This window comes from Chiloscyllium plagiosum, unplaced genomic scaffold (assembly GCF_037043375.1).
Source record: "Chiloscyllium plagiosum isolate Xiang-an unplaced genomic scaffold, Cpla_swu_hap1 HiC_scaffold_23, whole genome shotgun sequence".
Lineage (NCBI taxonomy): Eukaryota > Metazoa > Chordata > Chondrichthyes > Orectolobiformes > Hemiscylliidae > Chiloscyllium > Chiloscyllium plagiosum.
The window spans coordinates 7,460,087-7,482,892 of NW_028270161.1; the positions used below are offsets into that span (position 1 = coordinate 7,460,087).

Genomic DNA, 22,806 nt, shown 5'->3' on the forward strand with positions numbered 1-22,806 from the left:
GGGAGTACCACACTGTCAGATCTTGGGTGAGGCAATATAAAGAGTGATGGTCTTAACATTGAGCCTCACAACTCCACATTGACCCTCCTTGTCACCAGAACCTATCAGCTTGAACATGTACATTAACACCGAATGGCCCAGATGCTGGAGCTCAGAAACAAAAACAGAAATTGCTGGAGAAACTCAGCAGGTCTGGCAGCATGTTGGGGGGGAGAAAGCAGAGTTAACCTTTCGGGTTCTCAGTTTCTTCAGAACTGATTGTAGCTGGAAAAAGGTTTGCATTGATGCTGAAGACAAGGGTAACATGGCAAGTGCGTGTTGTGGAGCGGGGGAGGTAGTGGGAACGTGTTGGAAAGAGTGAGATAATAGGTGGAGATGGAGCTCAGAGAGAGTGAGAGAAAATGATGAAGAGTTGGATAATAGTATGTCAGGGAAAAAGAAACACTGACAATGGGAAACATAAGAGAGAGGAAGTGGGTTGGCTATGCAGAGAGCAGCTCATGTCATGACAGGGCCGGAGATGTGAAGGGTGGAAACAGGAGGTGTTCAGGTTCTAACATTATTGAACTCGATATTGAGTCCTGAAGGCTGCAGGGTCCCCAAGTGGAAATTGAGGTGCTGTTCTTCCAGCTTGCACGAAGCTACACTAGAACACTGCAGTCAGCCTGAGACAGAGATGCTGACCAGGGGATAGGGTGGGACGTGAAAGAGGCATGCAACTGGAAGCTCAGGGTCATTTTTCTGCAGAGACTGTGGGTGTTCTGCAAAGTGGTCACCTCGTCTGCGTGTGGTTTTCCCAATGTCGAGGAGACCATGTGGTGAGCAGACGGAAAGGGTATTTGTTGCATATTTCCTTTCATCCAACTCCATATTGTTTTCCCGTTCCAAGCTGCATAATTCGTTGATGTTTAACAAATAGTAAGTATGAATGCACCATTTTGAGGGGCTTTCCATATTCCAATTGAGATCGCATTTCCTTGAGGAGATTCAGACTGCTGTTTAGAAGGGCCTCCTTTCTTTAATCTATGCCTAGAGTTATTAAACAGGTTATATGTTGCACATAGGAGACCTGAGGCACACCATTGAACCAGGTTCAAGTCCCACCTCAGGTCTTGATAGACATGAAAGATATATTGATAATGTGGTGACACAGATTGATTATCAATCGTTTTATTTTATATATTTTTTATATATATATATATATATACACACACATACATCAAGTCATAGAGATGTACAGCACAGAAACAGATCCTTCAGTTCAACACGTCCATGCTGACCACATATCCTAACCTAATCTAGATCCTTTATCCAGCATTTGGCCCATATCCCTCTAAACCCTTCTTATTCATATACCCATCCAGACACCTTTTAAATGTTGCAATTTTACCAGCCTCCACCACTTCCTCTGGCAGCTCATTCCAAATATCTGCATGAAAAAGTTGCCTCTTAGGTCTCTTTTAAATATTTATCCTCTCAACCTAAACCTATGCCATCTAGTTCTAACATCCCCAACCCAGGGAAAATACTTTGTCTATTTATCCTATCCATGTCCCTCATGATTTTATAAACGTCTATAAGGTCACCCTTCAGCCTCCAACGCTCCAGGGAAAACAGCCCCAGCCTGTTCAGCCTCTCCCTGTAGCTCAAACCTTCAAACCCTGGCAACATCCTTGTAAATCCTTTCTGAACCCTTTCAAGTTTCACAATGTCCTTCCGATAGGAAGGAGACCAGAATTGCACGCAATATTCCAAAAGTGGCCTAACCAATGTCCTACAGCCGCAACATGACCTTCCAACTCCTGTACTCAATACTCTGACCAATAAAGGAAAGCAAACCAAACGCCTTCTTCACTATCCTATCTACCTGCGACTCCACTTTCAAGGTGCTATGAACCTGCACTCCAAGGTCTCTTTCTTCAGCAACATTCCTTAGGACCTTACCATTAAGTGTATAAGTCCTGCTAAAATTTGCTTTCCAAAAATGCAGCACTTCGCATTTATCTGAATTAAACTCCATCTGCCACTTTTTAGCCCCTTGGCCCATCTGATCAAGATCCCATTTTAATCTGAGGTAACCTTCTTTGCTGCCCACTACACCTCCAATTTTGGTGTCATCTGCAAACTTACTAACTATACCTCCTACGGTCACGACCAAATCATTTTTATAAATGATGAAAAGTAGTGGACCTAGCACTGATCTTTGTGGCACTCTACTGGTCACAGGCCTCCAGTCTGAAAACCAACCCTCCATCACCACTGTCTAGCTTCTACCTTTGAGCCAGTTCTGTATCCAAATGGCTAGTTCTCCCTGTATTCCATGAGATCTAACCTTGCTAACCAGTCTCCCATGGGGAACCTTATCGAACACCTTACCAAAATCCATATAGATCATGTCCACCGCTCTGCCCTCATTAATCCTTTTTGTTACTTCAAAAAACTCAATCAAGTTCATGAGACATAATTTCCACACATAGGGGAGAGTGAGGACTGCAGATATTTGGAATCAGAGTTGAGAGAGTGGCGCTGGAAAAGCACAGCAGGTCAGGCAACATCCAAGGAGCAGGAGAATTGAAGTTTTGGGTATAAGCTCTTCATCAAGAATATATATGCACGCACACATATATATATGTATGTGTGTGGATGATATATATGATACCTTTCCAATCCATCTATGGCAGGCAGTAAGAAAGAGTCTCCTGATCAGCCATGCTTGAAGTGGAGTAGGGTCCCTTACTATGTTATCTGGCTACAGACTAGAGACTCATTCCAGGAAAAATTAGCAATGGCACCATTTTGGAAGCAAGTTCTTCATGCGCCACTAAGTATGGGATGAAAGAAGATGATACATTGCGCAGATAGCCTTCATGCTTATTCCTGATTGCTGATACCATTCATGCATCTAGACAATGTCCAGAAGAAAGAAAAGCTTTGCACAATTGACTCATTGCTTTGTGGAGAGCCATAGATATCAGCCAGAGTTCCTGCTTTGGCTTGGTTTCCAATGAGCTCTGTTGGAAAGGACCTGGACGAGTACAAGTTTGGACTGATAGCTGACAAGGAGGAAGTGAGGACTGCAGATGCTGAAGTTCAGAATCAAGAGAGTGGCACTGGAAAAGCACAGCCAGTCAGGCAGCATTCGAGGAGCAGGAGAATAAAAGTTTTGGGTATAAGCCCTTTATCAGGACCACACTCTCAAAGCTGATAGCTGAGAGGTAACATTCGCTCTACAACAACTAGCTGCAAGGAAGTGCAATCTAATCATCTCCCCTTGACATTTACATCACAGTTGAGCCCCCATCATTAACATCCAGGAGCTTAATGGAAACAGCCGTGTAAATATCGTGGCTGCATGAGCAGACCAGAGACTGGGAATTCTTTGGCTATTTGGGACTCACCAAAGTCTGTCCAACATCTACAAGGCATAACTGAGGAGTGTGGTGGAATACTCCCCAATTGTATTGATGTGTGCAAATCCAACAGCACTCATGTATCTTGCCACCATCAAGGACAAAGCACCTCACCTGATTTGTACAGTAATCATTGCCTTAAACATTCTGTCCCTCCAAAACTGATGCACATTGCAGCTGTGTGTACCACCTACAAGATGCATGGTAGCAACTCACCTTCAACAGCAGCTTTCAAACAGCCAACTCCTACCAACTGGATAGATAATGACAGCAGGTGGATGGGAGAACCAAGTTCCCCTCGAAGCTGCACACCATCCTGACTTGAAACTATCTTCTCCCTGGGTTAAAAACTTGAAACTCCCTTCCTAATAAGATGGTGAGTGTACCTTCATCAGATACACTGCAGTGATTCAAGAAGGCCTTCTCATTCTCAAGGACAGGTTAGGGATTGGCACTAAATACTAGCCTTGCCAGTGATGCCCACCTCCAATGAATAAATAGCAAATAAACACACATGCACATGCGCGTGTGTGCACACACACACACAAACACACACACGCACACATTTACACTCAAAGTGTGAAATCATCAATACAAAGATAAAGGAATCTACATACCTTACTCTTGGTTATGGATATAGAGTCATAAAAGATGTACAGCACGGAAACAGACCCTTCGGTCCAACTCATCCACGCTGACTAGATATCCCAACCCAATCTAGTCCCACCTGCCAGCACTTGGCCCATATCCCTCCAAACCCTTCCTATTCATGTACCCATCCAGATGCCTTTTAAATGTTGCAATTGTACCAGCCTCCACCACTTCCTCTGGCAGCCCATTCCATATACACCACCCTCTGCATGAAAAAGTTGTCCCTTGAGGTCTCTTTTTTACCTTTCCCTTCTCACCCTAAAACTATGCCCTCTAGTTCTGGACTCCCCCACCTCCAAAGACTTTGTCTATTTATCCTATCCATGCCTCTCATGATTTTATAAACCTCTGTAAGGTCACCCTTCAGCCTCTGATACTCCAGGGAAAACAGCCCCAGCCTGTTCAGCCTCTCCCTGTAGCTCAAATCCTCCAACCCTGGCAACATCCTTGTAAATCTTTTCTGAACCCTTTCAAGTTTCGCAACATCTTTCCGATAGGAAGGAGACCAGAACTGCATGCAATATTCCAACAGTGGCCGAACCATATTTACATGCAATTCAGAAATTTTAACTGTGTGCAGTTAGGGTCAATCCATTCAGTTCCTGCTGAACCCAAGAGCTTAAGCATAAACAATACCTCACAAGACAAATTGAAGTATAGATGGTCCATTAAATTACTTTTCACCCGATCACAAAATTCCTTAAAATACATTAAACATGTTTAATTAAATTATGATCTTTCCAGTGCTATGTCTAGATGCTACTGTGGGGTGAGAGAGATTCCCTCGAGAAATCAGTGAAGGAAGAAGAGAAACATGATCAAGGCAGCAGGTAGGTTCCATGATATATAAAGATTTTCTTTTATATTCCACTAAACCGATAATTGATTTTTTATTTGTAACCATCAAGGCAGCCATGTAGCTGTGTGGCTGACATGAGTCTCAGAGAGATGTGAACTCAATGTTTCCATTTTGGAAAATTGACGTCTCTCATTGAAGCTTGCTTTGTGTCATTTGGGTGTCAAGAATTCTATTTCATTCTCAGAATAAAATCAGAGCTAGCATTAAGAATCTAAAGATCAACACTCATTATCTGTTAACCCCAATTTGCATCGAAGTGGAAAAAGTTAGCCAAAGTAATTTTCAATGATATTATCAGTGACTGTACGCAGTACTGAAGTCTTTCCTTAGCACTTGTTGAAAGCATAGGGGTTCAGAGCAAAGAGTCGAAAAGGATGGAAAAACACAGCAGGTCAGGCAGCATCCGGGGAGCAGGAGAATCAATGTTTCAGGCATAAGCCCTTCATCAGGAATGTGGTAGAACTGGGTGGTGCAGGGTTCCTGAATTATGAGGTTGGAGGCTGTGAATGGGATACCCCTGAGGTGATGAGGTTGTGGATGGTCTGGGAGATAATGGTTTAGTTTTGGGAGGTGAGGTCATGGTCGAGGGGACAGTGGGAGAAGGTGTCTGTGAGTTGGTGCCTGGCTTCAGCAGTGTAGAGGCTAGTGCGCCAAACTACCACAGCACTCCCCTTGTCCACTGGTTTGATAGTGAAGTTGGAGTTGGAGTGGAGGGAGTGGAGGGCTGCGCATTGTGAGGGTGAGAGGTTGGAGTGGGGGAGGGGCGTGGATAGCTTGGGGCCGTCAATGTCACGGCAGCAGTTTGAGATGAAGAGGTTGAGGTTCAGAGCACAGAACCAGGCCATTTGACCCATTGTGACAATGCTGTCCCCTTGGTAGAGTAATTCTAAATTAATACAAAGAAAAAATAAGCAATGTGTGTGGTGAAGATCTGAAGAAACTTAAAGAGAAAATGCTGGAATTGCTCAGCAGATTGGGCAGTATCCATGAATGGGAAAACAGAGTTAATGGGTTGAATTCCATGGTTGCAGGGATTGATCCTGTCCACCAGTCAGTGAGGACTACACTGCTGTGAGTTCCGGGAAGCCGGGAGGGAATAACTCCCACTGAGATCCTTCACTCCCGAATGTTTATTCCTGGGATTTTGAAGAACCTGTCACCGAGAGCAGCTGCCCATAACTGGATGGCTGACAGCTCAGCCTTACCCAGGCCTGCCAGTGACATGGCTGAGGTGCTGCCTTTCCGACAGAGGCCTGGTTCTCTGGGGAGGGCAGAAGGCCAAGGTGCATAATCAGCTGGACTCCAACCTTCCGCAGCACAACCCCGCCTCCTCCTGCAGTAAGACCACCAAAGGTATATGAGGCAGCCTACCCAGATCACTGGCCTCCCAGCTGGTAGATTACAAGGATAGCAAGAATTTTCCTTCACTGCCCACTTAAACGTATCACTTGGCCTAGGGTTCAAAATGTCTTCCTCACTATTCCCTCCCCTTCCCCCATCACAGCTGACTTAATTGGGGTACACGACTGTAAGGGGAGCTGGCAAGGAGCGAGGAAAGCAACCGACTCCTTACCATACATGTTTTTTTTAATTCATGGGATGATGGCTAGGCTAGCATTTATTGTCCATCCCTAATTACCCAGAGGACAGTTAAGTGTCAATCACATCGCTGTGGGTCTGGAGTCACATGTAGGCCAGACTAGGTCAGGATGTCTGTTTCCTTCCCTATAGGGTATTATTAAACCAGATGGGATTTCCCAACAATCAACAATGGGTTCATGGTCATCACTAAACTCTTAATTTTAGATGGGAGAGAGTGAGGACTGCAGATGTTGGAGATCAGAGTCAAAAAGTATGGTGCTAGAAAAGCACAGCAGATCAGGCAACATCCAAGGAGCGGGAGAATTGACATTTTGAGCATAAAATTTTCATCAAGAATGTGAGAGGGAGGTAGGTTGGAGCTGGGAGGAAGGTAGTTGGGAAGGAGATAGGTAGATGAAGGTGGGGGAAGTGATGGTGGTAGGTTGGAATGGAGGGTGGAGCGGATAGGTTGGAAGGAAGATGGAAAGGTAGGGCAGTTCAAGAGGGTGGTGCTGAGTTGGAGGGTTGGATCTGGGATAAGGTGGGGGGGTGGGGAGATGAGGAAACTGGTGAAATCCACATTGATCCCATGTGGTTGGAGGGTCACAAGGTGCAAGATAAGATGTTCTTCCTCCGGGTGTCAGGTGGCTAGGATTTGGTGATGCGTGTCCTCGGCAGAGTGAGAGAAGGTGTTGAAGTATTTGGCCACAGGGTGATAGGGTTGGTTGGTGCAGAAGTCCTGGAGATGTTCACTGAAACATTCTGCAAGTTGGCGTCCTGTCTCCCCACAATGTAGAGGGATCCACATTGAGGGCAATGGACACAGTGGACGAGGTGTTTGGATGCACAGGAAAATCTGTCACCTGGACCATCTCAGATACCCCCATCCCCTTATAGCACATCTCCATCTCCATTTCTGGTGACCAACTCAACACGGACATCTACTACAAACCCACTGACTCCCACAGCTACCTGGACTACTGCACCTCCCATCCTGCCTCCTTTAAAAATGCTATCCCTTACTCTCAATTCCTCTGCTTCAGCCACGTCTGCTCCCTGAAGGACCAATTCCACTCCAGGACATCCCAGATAGCCTCCTGTTTCAAGAACCGCAATTTCCCCTCCAACATGGTCAACAATGCCCTCCCGCACATCTCCTCCACTTTCCATGCTTCCTTCAACCCGACCCCTCCAACCGCAACAAGGACAGAACCCCCCCTGGTCCTCACTTTCCACCCGACCAACCTTCGTATACAACGCATCATCCGCCACCATTTATGCCACCTCCAATCAGACCCCATCACCAGAGATATATTTCCCTCCCCATCCCTTTCAGCATTCCACAGAGACAATTCCCTCTGCGATTCCCTCGTTAGCTCCACACACCCCTCCACCAACCCACCCTCCATTCCTGGTACCTTGCCACCACAAGAGGTGTAAAACTTGTGCCCACATCTCCATACAAGGCTCCAAAGGATCCTTCCACATCCGGAGAGATTCTTCTGCACTGCCACACATGTCATCTACTGTGTGCATTGCTCTCGATGTGCTCTCCTCCACGTCAGGAGACAGAATGCCAACTCGCAGAACGTTTCAGAGAATATCTCTGGGACACACACAAATACACACACACACAAATCAACCTGTGGCCAAACATTTCAACTCCCCCTCCCACTCCACACCAAGGACATGCAAGTCCTAGACCACCTCCAGTACCAAATTTGCACCTTCCACAGTGGGCGTCTCCAACCACATGGGATCAATGGGGATTTCGCCAGTTTCCTGATCTCCCCCCCCCCCCCACCTTATCCTAGATCCAACGAGCACCACCCTCCTGAACTGTCCTATCTTTCAATCTTCTTTCCCATCTATCTGCTCCATCCTATCACCATCAATCGCATTCCCAGCTACCTTCCCCCCTGGTCCCACCCACCTCCCATTTATCCCCTTGGCCAATCCCCCCACATGGCAAAAATGAGGACTGCAGATGCTGGAAACCAGAGTCTAGATTAGAGTGGTGCTGGAAAAGCACAGAAGGTGATTCCTGATAAAGGGCTTTTGCCCGAAACATCGATTTTCCTGCTCCTGGGATGCTGCCTGACCTGCACCACCTCAACCCCCTACGTTCCTGATGAAGGGCTTATGCCCAAAATGTTGGCTCTCCTGCTCCATATTTCTCAGCTCTTAATTCAAGGTATCTATTGAATTCAAATCCCACTATCATAGGGGGATTTGAACCCAGGTTCCCAAGACAGGATCAGAGTCTTTGGGTTTGACAATCTAGCGATAATACCACTACGCCATTGCCTCCCCATACGGCTACTACTGGAATGGCTCATGCCCAACTCACAGCTCTTTCTAGGAATATTACAGTCAGCCCAATGTTCCTGGTCATTTATGTTTTTCAGAAATAGACAAGTTAAAAATGCTTCCTTTTTTCACACAACTGCAGCCAATGATTCTGCTGTGGCCATTCACAGCACCTTGAGTCATAGAGATGTACAACATGGAAACAGACCCTTCGGTCCAACCCATCCATGCCGACCAGATATCCCAACCCAATCTAGTTCCACCTGCCAGCACCCGGCCCATATCCCTCCAAACTCTTCCTATTTATATACCCATCCAAATGCCTCTTAAATGTTGTAATTGTACCAGCCTCCACCACTTCCTCTGGCAGTTCATTCCATACATGTACCACCCTCTGTGTGAAAAAGTTGCCCCTTAGGTCGCTTTTATATCTTTCCCCTCTCACCCTAAACCTATGCCCTCTAGTTCTGGACTCCCCGATCCCAGGGAAAAAGCTTTGTCTATTTACTCTATCCATTCCCCTCATGAAAAACAGCCCTGGCCTGTTCAGCCTCTCCCTGTAGCTCAAATCCTCCAATCCTGGCAACATCCTTCTAAATCGTTTCTGAACCCTTTCCGATAGAAAGGAGACCAGAATTGCACGCAATATTCCAACAGTGGCCTAATTAATGTCCTATGCAGCTGCAACATTGTCGACTTGGCCTTTGCATTATTACTTGTCCCATGACTACCCCCTTTTACCTTACAACAACATCCTTTTCTTTACTTAATCTCTTCCTCCGTCCCATGGACTTTCTCTTTTGTTCCCTCCATCTATCATCTTGTCCTCAAATATGTTACATTCTCACCCGGAATGTTTATAACAAAGAAGGGAGTCTCCAACTTTGCTGAAATGGTGTTAAATCTTCAATTCTGGAAATCATGTCCCTAAACCCAGCAACATTTCAGCTGGTGGGGGAAGGGGGCTTATAATTTTGCACTTCCATTGCTCATGGGGAAAGCTGCAGATGTTAAAGTGCAGTTGTTGTCAGTCAGATTCAACTTTCAATCGTCAGATGTCCAAATCATGAATTGTGGGCTTCGTATACAATCAGGAGCTGTTTGAAGGGTTAGGATATCCTTTTGGAAAGTTAGGGTAACCTTTTAAATAGGTCCAGGGGCAGCTTTGGAAAGTAAAATCATATTTGGGAAAGGTACATTGCTCTCTGGGAAAAGGTAAACTCCCTTTTAGGTTGTTAAAAGTGGACGTGAATAGGTGTAAAATATGGATAAACTCAATGGAACTGTCAGATTCATTGGAACTATCACGCAATGTATTAAAGTATTAAAATCTACTCATCATTAATTAATTGAAAAAATATAATCGCTGCTACCTTATCAGCTCTGTTGAAATAAGCCTGATGGCTGTCATTATTTATTTCAATGGCAATTGCTAATCTCTTGCTGGTGCATGGTGCACAGTAGCATAGTTTGTTTGGAGAAATGAATTACAATTTCATCCTTTCACCTGTGGAAAGACAATCTAAACTGAGCCTAATGTCATTGTCTGAATACCTTGTTCTGAGATAAAATCTGAGATCAAATTCCATGCACATAAATGCTTTTAAATTAGCATAAATTGGTTAACTCAATGGAACAAAAAAGATAAAATACAAAGCAGAAATGTCTTATAGGTTATACAGCGAGTCGTGGTGTGAAGACAATTGGGGAAATATTAGACGATGAATAACTGGTACAGGACTGTACATCTGACACTGACATGCAAAAGGTTATGTTGTGAGCACTGATGGAGTACAATGAAAGCATTGATTGCTATCTTGTTCAATTGATTCTCCTCTCTCCATAAATAGTCAAGCAATACAATATAATTCTCCATTACCTTCATCATCTGTCCAATCCGAATCCAGCCCCATCATTAACATTTGTGCAGTTTGACTTAAATCCATCATCCTTGATTCACATAGGCCAGACCTTGGTGTAAACAATTGAACAGTGTGAATGATACCAGCAAAGTGGATTTTGAACTATATTCTATAGATTCATCTTTGTAGCTGAACCTCCTGCTACAAATGACTATAATCAAAATGTACCACTGCTCAATAGTTGCATAAAACATCAAAGGTTCACTCCCTTATAGAGTCTATTTTGCAACACATTTGGACAAGTTTCGTTTGAATATAGTTATGAGATCTTATGTGACCCAAAATAGTGGAATGTTCAATCCTTTGCATGAATACTGGGTGATATAACACCAACAATACCTTCCATGATATGTAGTCTTTAAGTCTAATGCCTCTAAAGGAAGGTCAGCTGACAATTGCGAATGATTGAAATACACTTGCCTGTGCTCATTGTCCAAGACCCCAAACAGGTGAAGCAGCAATTCTGGTCCGCTCTAATCACTGCTTGCAATGTGGTCCCCTCTACATTGGCGTGATGAAACATGCTGAGTGCCCACTGTGAGAAGCACCCCTGCTCTGTTTGTAAGCATACCCCCACCTTCCAGTTCCTTGCTCCCATCTTGGGCTTGCTTTATGTTCCAGCAAAGCCTCATGCAGGCTGAAGGAACAGCACTTCATTTTCTGTTTGGGTAATTTACAGCCTCAGGACTGAACATTGAGTTCAACAAATTCAGAGCATGACCTCACTCCTTCATTGTGTTTACAAATCTCCCCCACCCCCAATAATTCCCTGACTTCATGTAAGGATTCACTCTGAACAAGGTTGGCTTATTTTTGCAATTCTCACCCATCATTTACACCTATTTTACGTCTCAAACTTTCCTTTACTATCAACAGTATTCCTTTCTCCTGTTGCTTTGGGCATCGACATCCTCTGATTCCCCTCTCCTTTTGTTTACTTTATTTATTTTGAATGATACAGTGTCGACCTGTGCCGAAAATGCCAGGAAGGCCACAAAAAGAAGGCATTGATAACACCATTATTTTGTATTTTTACGTGAGCCATTACAATGTAATTAACGCAGTTGAATTAAATTCCTTTTCATTAACATTAAAAGTCATCAGCAATCTTTTATATCTAGGTAAAATATATTGCCATGAAAAGGAAAGGGATATCAAATAATGGATCAAGTAAATCAGACTGCTATGGACTTCAATGGTCCTTGAGTATGAATGTGCGGCCGATACTTTCTGCTTGGGATAGGAAGATCTAGAAAGGAAGGAAGGTTGGCATGATGCGTTTCATTATTCATTGCAATCTCTCAAGAGGCAACGTGATAGATACTGCCTCTGTCATTCTACAGCGCTGCCCTGAGTCTCCTGTTTTAGGATAATCAGAAAACCAACAGAGAATAGCAGAAAATGGTAATCCACCTGTAGTCTAACGGTAATATTCTCCATGCTTCTGGTCTTTTTTTTAGCAGTTTGCAACGCCACGTGTTGCACTCGGCAAATGTTTGAGACCTTTCGGTAATGTCGATTTGTAAAGATCAGAGATAAACTGGGTCAATGTATTTCAAAATTTGCTTGAGCTAAGATGACAACTACCCCTTTCTATCAACCACAAAGTAACTAGAACCAGCAGCAGATGAGTTTTTTTTGATTTGTAGATTAGACAAAAACTTGTCTCAGATTTTGATCAAATGATGTGATGGATATGCAAGGCCTTGAACAAAATGCGATTTCTATCTCTGTTAGGTGTCAAATACACACAAATTTTGAGATGGGCCTGGTTCTTTTAATACTCTCTGACTAAGGAATAGAAATGACTGATCTGTTAATTCTCCTAACCATGAAGAAGAATTTGTTTCACTGCAAGGGAAACTGTTTTAACATCAACAACATTACAATTTCCTGTTCTTCACTGTCAAGAGAATAGCTTCACATAAGGTCAATGCAAAATCGATATCAGGTGAGTATTAACCAGAGGAACAGTAAAACAACTGAATTAACATCAACAAATCTGCCTCTTCTTTTAAAAGCAATTCATGAGATGCATTGGTCGCAGGAGTTTATGTTTTTTTGCTGAGTCGTTTCTGGATCGTTATCTTACTCCTAAATAAGTTTACAATTAGTTTTGACTTGAATATGAAATTCTGATTTTATGTTTCCTGTCTTTCACAGAAGATAGGAAAGTGTACAATGGAAAGGCTAACTGGTTTGCTGTTGATATTGTGTAGGTAATGGGTAACTGTTAGTGCCATGCCTTTGTATCTGCTGCTCTGGAGGCATAAGGCTGTAGGACTCAGTCTGGGTTTTGTGAAAATGTCAGGGGCTGTGTAGCTTTGTGTTGTAAGATGATCATTGTGTCAGAAAGGTGATGTGTGAGGGGAATACAAATAGTTTACAGAGAGATATTGATAGTTTAATTAAGTGGGCAACAAGTTGGCAAATGGAATATAATGTGAGAAATGTGAAGTTGTTCATTTTGGAAGGGAGAACAAAAAAAAAACAGAGTATTATTTAAATGCAGAAAAATGTAGAAAGCTGTAACATAAAGGGATTTGGGGATATTTGTGCATGAAAAACAGAAAACTAGTGCACTCGTGCAGCAGGCAACCAGGAAGGCGAATAAATATTGGCCTTTATTTCAAGGGAGTATAAGAGGAGAGAAATCTGACTGCAACTGTACAAGGTGCTGGTGAGACCCCACCTCGAATACTATGAGCACCCAAAAAATATTATTTCATTGAAGTCAGTTCAGAGAAGATTCACTGGGACGGTCCCTGGTATGGAGGTATTGTCTTAGGAGCAGAGGCTAAATAGGCTGGGATTCTGCTCTCCAGATTTGAGAAGAATGAGAGATGACCTCATTGAAACCAATGGGGTTCTTAAGGGCTTGATAGGTTCAATGCTGAGAGGTTGTTTCCTCTCATGGGAGACTCTAGGACCAGAAGGCACAGCTGATCCCCCATCCGAGTCCATGTGATATTAACATAATGCAACATAGAAGTAACCCTTTCATAAACTTACATCTTTATACACCATCTCCCCTCAAGCTCATTTCCACATTATTAACATGAGACATTATCACTACCTCATCTATCCCTCAAGTTTTTTCATTTCCTATGTACTGGCTGCTGGGAGGTTTCCATGTTCTGCTAGAACATGTTCTCACTAGAGAAGGAAGAGTGCTACGTCATTGTGTTGAAACTGTTGACTTTGATTCTGTTCTTGACAATGTGTGTTCTGTGAGTCCCTTTAAACTTGGGGTACTTTTGTCTTTCAGATTCCCTTTGCTGAGAATCTCTTGCTGAAACAGCCAGGCACTCCACTGCAACATCTACAACGTCTTTTGTCTCTTGACTTTCCATCTCAGAGGATGACTATCTTGCTGAAATGGGTACCTTCTTGTTTTTGCAGTGCCCTGGACCAGGTAACTTCCCTTTGGCAGTGTTCTGAAGCTGGGGACACTGATCGTTCCTTCTCAGTGGTGGCTTCCATGCAGTCATATGGCATCATAACTTCAATCTAAGTTAGTAGATTTTTAAATCCAAATCTGCTGATAAATCTGTGCAAAGTGTATTGACTCTATACTTCAATAAGTAGCTTAACTTGGATGCTTTGGAATCACTGAACCCAACAGGTTCTTCAGTGGTATGACTTAGGGTTTATTGGCATTATCTCTGTCATTGACACTGACAATTCTTCCTGGGATAATACAGCAATAAAATGTTCTGCTTGAACTTTCACCTTCTCATCATCTGACATCAAGTTTCAGTGTTTATTCAGCAAGCTTTATTGTAATCTGAGTGACTTTATTTGAGGGTTTAAAAACACTGCTATGTCATTAAACCTATCTCATAGTGATAGGCTTCTTGTTACTGAGAGGAGAGAACAGCGTGTTTATGCTAATATAGCTAATATCAATAGATTCTGTTTGGGTTCCATCATGGGTCTAGGAAGTCCTCTGAAATTATCCATTGGTTGGTACTTGATTGGTTGCTCAAAAAATCACATTGACTTGTTATTCTCTGATTATGAGTGTTCCTTGAATAAAGACCTTTTGACTTTAATTAGTTTCCCTTCTTCCACCTTTTGAAGAAGATTCAGGTCATTCATGCTTAAGATTCAAAATTCTTGATTGTGAAATAGATATAAGATCTCCAGGATCTGCAACCTCTTGTTTTGCAGACTTGTTTGCAACTTATCTTTATACACTTTACATACTCTGGATCATGGAGTTGGACTGCTATATGACGTAAGCAGTGTTTCCTCAACCATGATACACTATCGGATGCCATAATGATGTTCACTCCTGTAGAGAGCTTGAAATTAGTAAGATGTTCATTGAGATAAATACCTTTTTGCCAAAACAGTCTGGTTCCCCTATTTTCCTGTGGAGTAGATTTGACATTCCTTCTAGTATAGGCTGTTTTACCTCAACAACTGATTTGTGATGGAGTAGTTATTTGTCTTCTTGGTGTCTGTGACTAGATCATACTTTAATATAATGTCAGAAGTCACACAACACCACATTATTGTCCAGATTTATTTGAAATCATAAACTTTCAGAGCGCTGCTCCTTCGTCAGATGAAGTGACGTCTCTTTTGAAAGAAACCTGTTGGATGATATCCTGGTGTTGTGTGACTTCTGACTTTGTCCACCTCAGTCCAACACCAGTACCTCCACATCGTGGCTACTTTAATACATTTTTTTTCCATTGCATAACAGGCAAAGCATCCTTTTGTTTAATAGCTGGACGCAGCCTCTGCCTGTGAAGTTTCCTTGTCTCACAGCAGAGACACTGCCTGTAACTATCTGGTATCCATCCTCAACTTGATATTTGCTTCCCCATGTGAGTTTTTAGGGTTTTTAAAAGAACTGAATGGATTCTATTGATCTCTTGTGAAAAGAATGATTCTTTCCTCCTAGGTTTAATCTAGACCTCTGCATCTCTCACCATCTGAATGACAATTTCTTGAGCTAAATCTTCTTTTGACTGTAATAAATCTGACAAAGATTCATTAGTTACTCCAATAAGAATTCTGTTTCTTATGGAACGTGACTTTAAAGCTCCATTGCCACATGTTTTGATTAGTCTTTGGAGATCATTTAAGAACTTACCTATGGATTTCCTTGAATACTGAACTCTCTTTTTAAATCTTGCTCCTTCAACACTTCTATTTATTCAGAGGTTGAAGAAATTACTAAAAGCTTTCAGAAATTGATCAAGGATATTTGTTGCTTCTTTTACTGCTTAGAGAACTATAACATAATCAGTTATAGCTGCAGTTGAATTGAAAAGTGCATTCACTTGTTCAGCCTCCGATTTGCAATCAAGTTTGACAGCAATTTTATGTCATAAGAATTGTTTTCTCCAAGATACCCACTATTGTGTTCTATTCAGCCCAATTCTGAAATTAAATCCTCCAGTTTTTCTGTTGTCATATATTCATAATGTGATTATTTATTTCTCTTTATTTAAAAAAAAATCTGCAGTTTAGCAATGCAGTATTATCCAAAGCTTGTATGGTCAAAATGGAGGATTATGACCTTCTGTGGCTACTTTTCCATTACTTTGAGGATGAATTCCACTAATCTCAGACTCAATGATTCCTGTTCCCATTGCCTGTGGTATTAATAATGATGCTTGTTTCTTAACAACTTGACTAAGTGAATCCAACTCTTTGTGGTTTGATTAGAATGACTTTCAATTAGAATAACTCTTGCTGTAATGGATTTTCCTAAAACATTCCTGCTGTCTGCAGTGCTATTTGTAATTGTTTTTCCTTCATGCTTTCTTCCTGAATGAGTTCTGCTGTGACCAGTATCAACAAATGATTAAAAACGCAAAGAACTGTGGATGCTGTAAATCAGAATCAAAAACAAGAACAGTTCTGAGGAAGGGTCACTTGATTCAAAACGTTAACTCTGATTTCTGTTCACAGTTGCTGCCAGACCTGATAAGCTTTTCCAGCAATTTCTGTTCAACAAATGATTCTTGCCTTTACCACATTTGAAATAATAGATTTCATAAGAACATAAGAGCTAGGAGCAGGATTAGGCCATTCAACCCCTTGAGCCATTTAATATGACCCTGTCTGACCTCATCTTGGCCTCAACACCACTTTCCTCTGAACCCTTTAACTGATTACTCTTAAATCTCCTCCTTAAATGTAGTCAATGTTACAGCATCCGTCACACTCGCAATAGAGAAGTAATTCTTCTTCATCTCTGTTTTAAACCTGTCACTCTTTATCCTAAAAATAAGATTGTCTTGCTTCAGATTAACCCACATGAGGAAACATACTTTCTACGTATACTTTGTCAACCTCTTTTAGCATTTTATTTATCCCAATTAGATCTCCTCTCATTTATCTAAATTCGAGAGAGTGTAAGCCTAAACTGCTCTATCTCTCCTCATAAGACAAGCCTTTTATCTCTGGAATTAATGGAGTGAACTTTCTTTGAACTACCCCTAATGTACCTCTAGCATTTAGTGTGGCCCTGTGGTTTAGTTGGTTAAAGTGCCTGTGTAGTAAGCAGGCTGATCCTGGGTTTAAATCCGAGTAGGGCCTGCTCATTTATTGAAGGATAGTTGTTTTAACTCCTTGCCAGTGTTGTGTTTGAGACATGCAAGATAATCAGAGAGTTAGATAGGGTGGACAGTGAAAGTCTTTCTCCTTGGATAGCGATGGCTAGCACAAGGGGACATAGCTTTAAATTGAGGGGTGATAGATATTGGACAGATGCAAGAGGTACTTTCTTTATTCAGAGAGGAGTAAGGGTGTGGAATGCACTGTCTGCAACAGTAGTAGACTCACTACTTTAAGGGCATTTAAATGGTCATTGGATAAACATATGGATGACAATGGAATGGTGTCGGTTAGTTGGGCTTTGGATTGGTTTTACAGGTCGGCACAACATCAAGGGCTGAAGGGCCTGTACTGTGCTGTAATGTTTTATGCTCTAGGTGGCATACCTACTGCGGCCCTTGATTTACTGTGTCCTCCTGGAGCCTGCTTGCTATGACAGTGTTGCTTAGTCTAAGATCTGGGTCCTTTGTTTACTTCTAGCTTTCTGAGGAATACTCTCTTCCAAACTTTTCCGTCAGGCAGAAGATACAGAAGCTTGAACACATGCAGCAACAGATTCAAGAACAGCTTCTTTCCTGCTATTTTTAGACTGATGAATGGATCTCTCTAGTTTCACACAATGTTGATCTTGCTTTGTGCACCTCCTGTACCAGGCGTTCTGCGATAATGCGACAGCTGTGATCATGCTGTAGAAAATGGCGCCCTGGAAAACCGCAATAGAAGCTCCCGTTGTAGAGGATCGCGAATAGAAAATCGCTCCCTGTTCAGTCAAAAGTTTGCATTATCCAAACAGCGTCCACAATTCGTCAATCGTGTTATAGCCAACTTGCGCTGATGAAACGTGCGTTATAGCAGAATGACCTGTGTGCCTCACTCTGGCTGAGCACCCTGTGATCTCTATGTCCTTATTTGCTATGATCTGTCTGTACTGCTTGCAAAACAAAACTTTTCACTGCGTACATGTGAGCACAATAAATACAATCAAATCAAACTGTGATTTTGATTTTAAGTTTTCCCTTGTTCATCATCAATTCCATCTTTTCTGAGTCTTTGGCTGAGTCTTGACTCAGGACCGTTCTACACAATATCAGCACCTGATGTGATCATTGCCTGTCTCACGTTGGGACTCGTGCTCCAACTGACGGAGCTGGAGCTTCTAGCTCGAGCAGATGGCTGTGCGTTTCTTCCCCAGGTCTGAAATGCGTTTTACCACTGACTGTAGATTCTGTTGTGGCAAATTCTGTCGTGTGGTTCTCTTCTGCGGGGTTTTCCGATGTCCAGCTCTTCCAGCTGCTGACTGTCTCCTCAAGGAGTCGTCTTAAAGCTGTGTCTGACGGCTGCTCAGATCTCGGGGGCCACTTGGCTCCATTCAGCTGCCAGCATTTTGTGAGCTGCAGCCGAATGGGGCTATGTGTGTTGGCTCACCAGAGTGGATCCAGCCATAAGATCCTCTGGAAGATCTGCTGCAACCATCCTCTCTCCTTGTAGGATCTACTGAACCTGCCTGGTCTAATGTGGTGGAGGGATACCACCTGGTCATCTAACTACAAGGGGGTCTTATCTTAAACAAAGCCTATTAGTAATATGGTTCATAGGTACGATAGACATTGTTACTGAGACTATGAGAGAAACATTGATGTTGACTCATTCCTTCCAGATCCAAACAGTTCCCCCACATGGGATGGCACGATGACTCAGTGGTTAGCACTGCTGCCTCACAGTGCCAGGGACCAGGATCCAATTCCAACCTTAGGCTGTGTGGAGTTTGCACATTCATCCCCGTGTCTGCATGGGTTTCCTCCGGGTGCTCCGGTTTCCTCCCACACTCCAAAGATGTGCAGGTTAGGTGAATTGGCCATGCTAAATTGTCCATAATGTTCAGGGATGTGTAGGTCATGTGCATTAGTCAGGGGTAAATGTCGAGTAATAGGGTAGGGGAATGGGTCACGCTTTGGAGAGTCAGTGTAGACTTGTTGGGCCAAATAGCCTTTTCCAACACAGTAGGGATTCAATGATATCATCACATTAGGCATCTGTAGTGTTAATTCTTTCAAACACTTATTCTATTACACAATGCAACTGTACTGAGCTGTCTAATATGCTCATGAATATTACAGCACACTGCAGTGGTTCAAGAAGGCAGTCCACCACCTTGGGATGGGCCTTTAATCTGTTATTCAGCAATACTCATGTCCCATGAGTGAACTAAAAACAAAACACATTGCACTTGGGGACAGGACAGCGGTTAGCACTGTTGCCTCACAGTGCCAGGGACCCATGTTTGACTCTGTGTGGAGCTTGCACGTTCTCCCCGTGTCTGCGTGGGTTTCCTCTCCCAACCCAAAGATGTGCAGGTTAGGGTGGATTGGCTGTGCTAAATTGCCCTGTAGTGTCCAGGGTTGTGCAGGTGAGATGGGCGAGCTATGAGAAATGTAGGATTACAAAGATAGGGTGGGTTGGGTGGGATGTTCTTTGGAGGGTCAGTATGGAACATTGAGCTGAATGGCCTGCTTCCACACTTTTGGGATTCTATGGTTTATAAGGCTTGTAGGCTGTAAAATAAAAAGTTTAAGTGCTGGAATTTCCCCTGTAAAATGTTCCTTCAAAACTTCCTCCTTGACCAAGCTTTTAGTCATCTATTCTAACGCTGTATTTCCTTATAAAGCCTCAGTAACAAAAATAGTTTGGTTATATTCCTGGAACAATATAGTGTTAGGTGCCATACAAATGCAAGTAGAAATAGGTCAGGAAGTTCCCTGCTTTAAGATCTGGAATTCACAACAAATCTTTGCCCAGCTATCTCAATCTCCAGGTAATTTAACAAAAGCATGGATAGTATACTGGGCCTGCAATAGTTTTAAATGTAATAGTTTAATCTGCATTGGACACACGGATTGTTAACAATTAAGTCGACACTTTTGAATTCATTAGAACAGGAGACACATTTCAACTTGTGTTCAGTTTGTCCTCAATTCCCATTCATTTGATCTCTAACCTAAAGACAACCTGGAATCTATATTTCTCTCTCCACCTACACTTGTCGCAAATCCCTTTTTTTTCTTCGTTTTGGCAGATCATTATTCCACCTGGTTTAACATGACTTAAAAGACAGAATGATAGTCATTTTTATTTTAAGCTCAATTATGCTCGAAGAAGCTATTTGTATGTCACTTGCCTGTGACGCTAACTGCCAGTTTCTTAGCGAGAGGCACGATAATGGTGTTGGGAGTCAGCTGTGGCAAGTTCTGTTTCCTGTGTGAAAAACCACATGGTTTAACACTGTTATTTGTTAAGGGCTTACATGAATCATGCAGGCTGTTATAGTGCTTTCACGGTTTAATTCAATATTTCTATTCGATAAGTTGCACACTTTTTTGCCTCGGTTTTACTCTAATGTAATTGGTGGTGGTGGGGGGGGCGAGGGTTTCTGTGATAATATGTAAGTTATATTCTTTTGCATGCCTCTATAGGAAATTGCTGCCATTTTATGTGCATGTGTATCATTACTTTGTAACTGTGTACTGCTTCCACAGTAAGCACAAACTGTTATCAACAAAGCTAATCAAACATTAGTTTATGTCTTGGGAAGGTTGTACTTTCATTTGAAAAAGCTTATTGCAACTCAGTCAGTGGGAAATTGGTATTCTGAATAATATGTGGAATACTGAGTGCGATAACACTCAAACAGACTCTGTTCGGAGAACAATGTCTAAGGTAATCAATCCTGCAAGGTTTGTGAAGGTTTGTAGCTCAGGTTGAGGTTTAGGGTGTAGGTTTGCTCGCTGAGCTGTAGGTTTGATATCCAGACGTTTCATTACCTGGCTAGATAACATCATCAGTGGTGACCTCCAAGTGAAGCAAAGCTGTTGTCTCCTGCTTTCTATTTATATCTTTCTCCTGGATGTGGTTCCTGGGGTTTGTGGTGATGTCATTTCCTGTTCATTTTCTGAGGGGTTGATAATCTATCAAACCCCAGGAACCCCATCCAGGAGAAAGATATAAATAGAAAGCAGGAGACAACAGCTTCGCTTCACTTGGAGGTCGCCACTGATGATGTTACCTAGCCAGGTAATGAAACGTCTGGATATCAAACCTACAGCTCAGCGAACAAACCTACACCCCCGTATTCAATCCTCTTGTACAAGTAAGAGGTGCCTTGGGTTTGTTAAATTTGTTGGATGGAGTCAAACCCCAATGTTTGTTTCAAGCAAAAACTGAAATAGCTGGAAATGCTGAGCACTTTTGGCAGCATCTGTGGAGAGAAATCAGAGTTAACGTTTTGGGTCAAACTCAGTTCTGAGGAAGGGTCACTTGACCCGAAACATTAATAGAACATAGAACATTACAGCACAGTACAGGCCCTTGATGTTGCACCAGCCTGTGGAACCAATCTGAAGCGCATCTGTCCTACACTATTCCATTTCCATCCATATGGTTATCCAATGAGCATTTAAATGCCCTTAAAGTTGGCAAGTCTACTACTGTTATAGGCAGTGTTTTCCACGCCCCTACTACCCTGAGTAAAGAAACTACCTCTGACATCTGTCCTGTATCTATCACCCCTCAATTTAAGCTATGTCCCCTCGTGCTAGCCATCACCATCTGAGGAAAAAGGCTCTCACTGTCGACCCTATCTAACCCTCTGATTATCATATACGCGTCAATTAAGTAACTTAATTAAGGTAACTCTGATTTCTCTCCACAGATGTTGCCAGACCTGCTGAGCTTTTCCGACAACTTCTGTTTTTGTTTCTGATTCATAGCATCCACAGTTTTTTTAGGTTTTTTCCAATGTTAATTTATTTCCTTAATTTGCTACTGTACAGAACCAAACTGTGTTTGTGTGTGCGCGTATATAAAGTTTTTTTTTAATGAATAAAGTATATTCTTGAATTAAAGAAATGTCAGAAGTAATTCTGTCACTGACCGACACTGTCAGGTCAGATCTAAAATACTGAAATGGTGTTGATTTAAACAAACAGTAGGTCTTTAATGTCGAGGTTTTTAAGAGCAAGTTAATAGATTTGGGGTGGTAAAGGAACCAAGGCATGTGACAACAGGGGGAAAAGTGAATTTCCTCATTGATGATCTCTGCCCTGATCTTTTTGAAGGGCAGAGCAGGAGGGTGACAGGGTCATGATCTGCTCCCTGATTCACTCAGGTCACGGGGTCATGATCTGCTCCCTGATTCACTCTGCTCACTAAGACCTGAGCAAGCGATTTCACTTAAATTGCATCCTGGAGGGTATAATCTTAAAATTCATAAGTTGGGGGGAGGTGGGGGGGGGGGGGGGGGGGGGGGGGAGGAGAGAGAGAGAGAGAGAGAGAGACCATGCGCACGCGAGAGAGAGAGAGAGAGTGATGGAGTTCAGGGAAACACATTTCCATTAACTAGGAGAAAGTGAGGACTGCGGATGGGGGAGATCAGAGTTGAGAGTGTGGTGCTGGAAAAGCACAGCAGGTCAGGCAGCATCCGAGGAGCAGGAGAATTGAC

General features: G+C 42.7%; 1 protein-coding gene and 1 long non-coding RNA gene across 2 annotated transcripts in view; one reads left to right on the plus strand and one right to left on the minus strand.

Moving 5' to 3' along the window:
• prkcq (protein kinase C, theta) overlaps positions 1 to 10,756 on the minus strand; it is a 328,186-nt gene extending 317,430 nt beyond the window's left edge. Inside the window, exon 1 of the mRNA XM_043714125.2 lies at positions 10,691 to 10,756. Coding sequence (XP_043570060.2) covers positions 10,691 to 10,733 — 43 coding nt within the window. The 5' untranslated portion in view covers positions 10,734 to 10,756. The remainder of the gene's footprint in view (positions 1 to 10,690) is intronic.
• A 1,700-nt stretch (positions 10,757 to 12,456) lies between these two features.
• Positions 12,457 to 18,292, plus strand: LOC122561521 (uncharacterized). Its single transcript, XR_006315031.2, has 3 exons — positions 12,457 to 12,684; positions 14,002 to 14,247; positions 17,793 to 18,292. It is a non-coding gene; the product is annotated as an uncharacterized LOC122561521 (long non-coding RNA).
• Positions 18,293 to 22,806: the final 4,514 nt, after the last annotated feature.